The sequence below is a fragment of the Sapajus apella genome, unplaced genomic scaffold (genome assembly GCF_009761245.1).
Source record: "Sapajus apella isolate SASKATOON/1434 unplaced genomic scaffold, GSC_monkey_1.0 scaffold164, whole genome shotgun sequence".
Taxonomy (NCBI): domain Eukaryota; kingdom Metazoa; phylum Chordata; class Mammalia; order Primates; family Cebidae; genus Sapajus; species Sapajus apella.
In genome coordinates this window covers 1584271-1585995 of record NW_022437104.1, presented here as the reverse complement: position 1 = coordinate 1585995, position 1725 = coordinate 1584271, and the positions used below count along the sequence as shown (strand labels likewise).

General features: G+C 48.9%; 1 protein-coding gene across 5 annotated transcripts in view; it reads right to left on the bottom strand.

Annotated features, from left to right (window-relative positions):
* The window catches only part of GNL3L (G protein nucleolar 3 like), a 34013-nt gene that overhangs the window by 30911 nt on the left and 1377 nt on the right, over positions 1 to 1725 (bottom strand). For 2 of the 5 annotated variants that reach the window (XR_004265123.1, XM_032267022.1), the window contains exon 1: positions 245 to 261. Coding sequence is in view for 3 of the 5 variants with exons in the window: in XM_032267023.1 (XP_032122914.1) it covers positions 245 to 260 (16 nt within the window). In the remaining 2 variants the exon portion in view is untranslated. Of the gene's footprint in view, positions 1 to 244; positions 357 to 1116; positions 1207 to 1725 lie in introns of those variants that run through there. The other 3 variants (XM_032267023.1, XM_032267025.1, XM_032267024.1) reach the window with 3 other exon arrangements.

The following is a 1725-nucleotide window of genomic DNA, read 5'->3' as shown; positions in this document are numbered from 1 at the left end:
ATACAAAAATTAGCCAGGTGTGGTGGTGGGCACCTGTAATCCCAGTTGCTCAAGAAGCTGAGGCTGGAAAATCACTTGAACCCGGAAGGTGGAGGTTGCAGTGAGCTGAGATCGCACCATTGCACTCCAGCCTGGGCGACAGAGCAAGACTCTGTTTCAAAACAAAAAAAGAAAAAGTTACTGTGAAATTCTATGAACATTCATTAAAAGCACAGGATTGGGAGGGGTGGTAAAGGAAACTCACTGTGTCTAAGTTTCATCGTGACGACCAATTGCTCTCTTCCTGTCAGAATGGGAGAAGAAGCAATTTGAAGACAGCGGGGAGACACAATGCCACAAGCCTCCGCCTAAGTCCCCTAAAGGTAAAAGGTTAAAGAACATTATGAGGAAGCCATAACAATTAGGAAAACTGGGAGAAGCTGGAGCTAGAGCCTCGTATGGCTGAGTCCACACAGGGAAGAGAGTGTCACACTACCCAAAGGGAGGGATAGGTCTCAACCTCATCCTGGGTGGAGTCAGTGCCTCAATGCATCAGATGGGGCCTTGGTCCTGATTCCTCCACACTGTAGTGTTATACCCTAGGTAGGAAACTAGTGCTAAACCCCTTCACACTGAGGGGAAAGGGGCATGCAAGGATGGTCCATTTCTATATGGGCCAATAATAGTGCCTCTTTTCCCAAGTAGGGAATTCTATATCTCATCTACCTAGGAGAGACGGTGGGGAAGGGGGTAAATAGATCCCAGGAGTCTACCCTGGGGAAAGAGGGCCTGAGAACAGGGATTGTTACCTGCGTGTCTATATGGACTGAGATAAGTACAAAATCTTGGAGAAGGGAGTAAAAATCTGTGCCTGCATATGCCTGGGGTCTATACCTTGGTGGTTTGGGTTGGGGGGATTATCATCTGTCCCTCTACTCTGGGGTACAGAGAAACTGGGGAAATTCACAAAGTGGTTGTGTGCATTTCTGCTACATGGGAAAAGAACCACAGATCTGTTTATCTCTAGATTGTGGGGATGGGTCCTGGGTCTCTTTACCCTGGAGAGGGCTGTGGGGCAGGATCGATATGCCTGACGCCACAACTATGCAGCTTTGAATAAGTGGGTCTGGACCTTACCTGCAGTGAGTTATTCTGGACCCTTCTGTGGGAAGTAGACTGTGACAACTTTCATCTTTTATGCTGATTGAAGTCAGCAGCACACTAACACTGAAAGAAATAGGGCCTCTGGTTCTCTGCATGGGTGGTGTGTGGAGGGGGCAGGCAATATAGCTATAAATTAATAGATCAGCCCTAATACTTAGGGGCAGGAGGGGGGTCAGTGATTCTACCCTGGGTGGAGAGAAACAGATGTGAGCTCCACTACATTGGGTGAAGGGGAGAGACCATATGCACTGCACTGCCAGGTAATGAATGATATCACTGCCTCTCAACATTACACGGAGGGGGACCTGCATCTCTGCTCCTGTGGGGTATCTCACTTGCTACATTTCGTGACTCTAAATCCTTGGGGGAGGTAGGGGGATGATCTGTGTCTATGTCAAAGGTAGAGGAACACATCTGAGCCCCTCTATGCCCACGGCACCTCAAGGGACAGACCTGACTGTCTCTTCATGGATTAAGATCTGTTCCTGCTTGCTTTGAAGCACTTTGGGTGTCTCAAAAAATTACACATTCGGGGGCGGGCACGGTGGCTCACGCTTGCAATCCCAGCAACTTGGGAGGGCC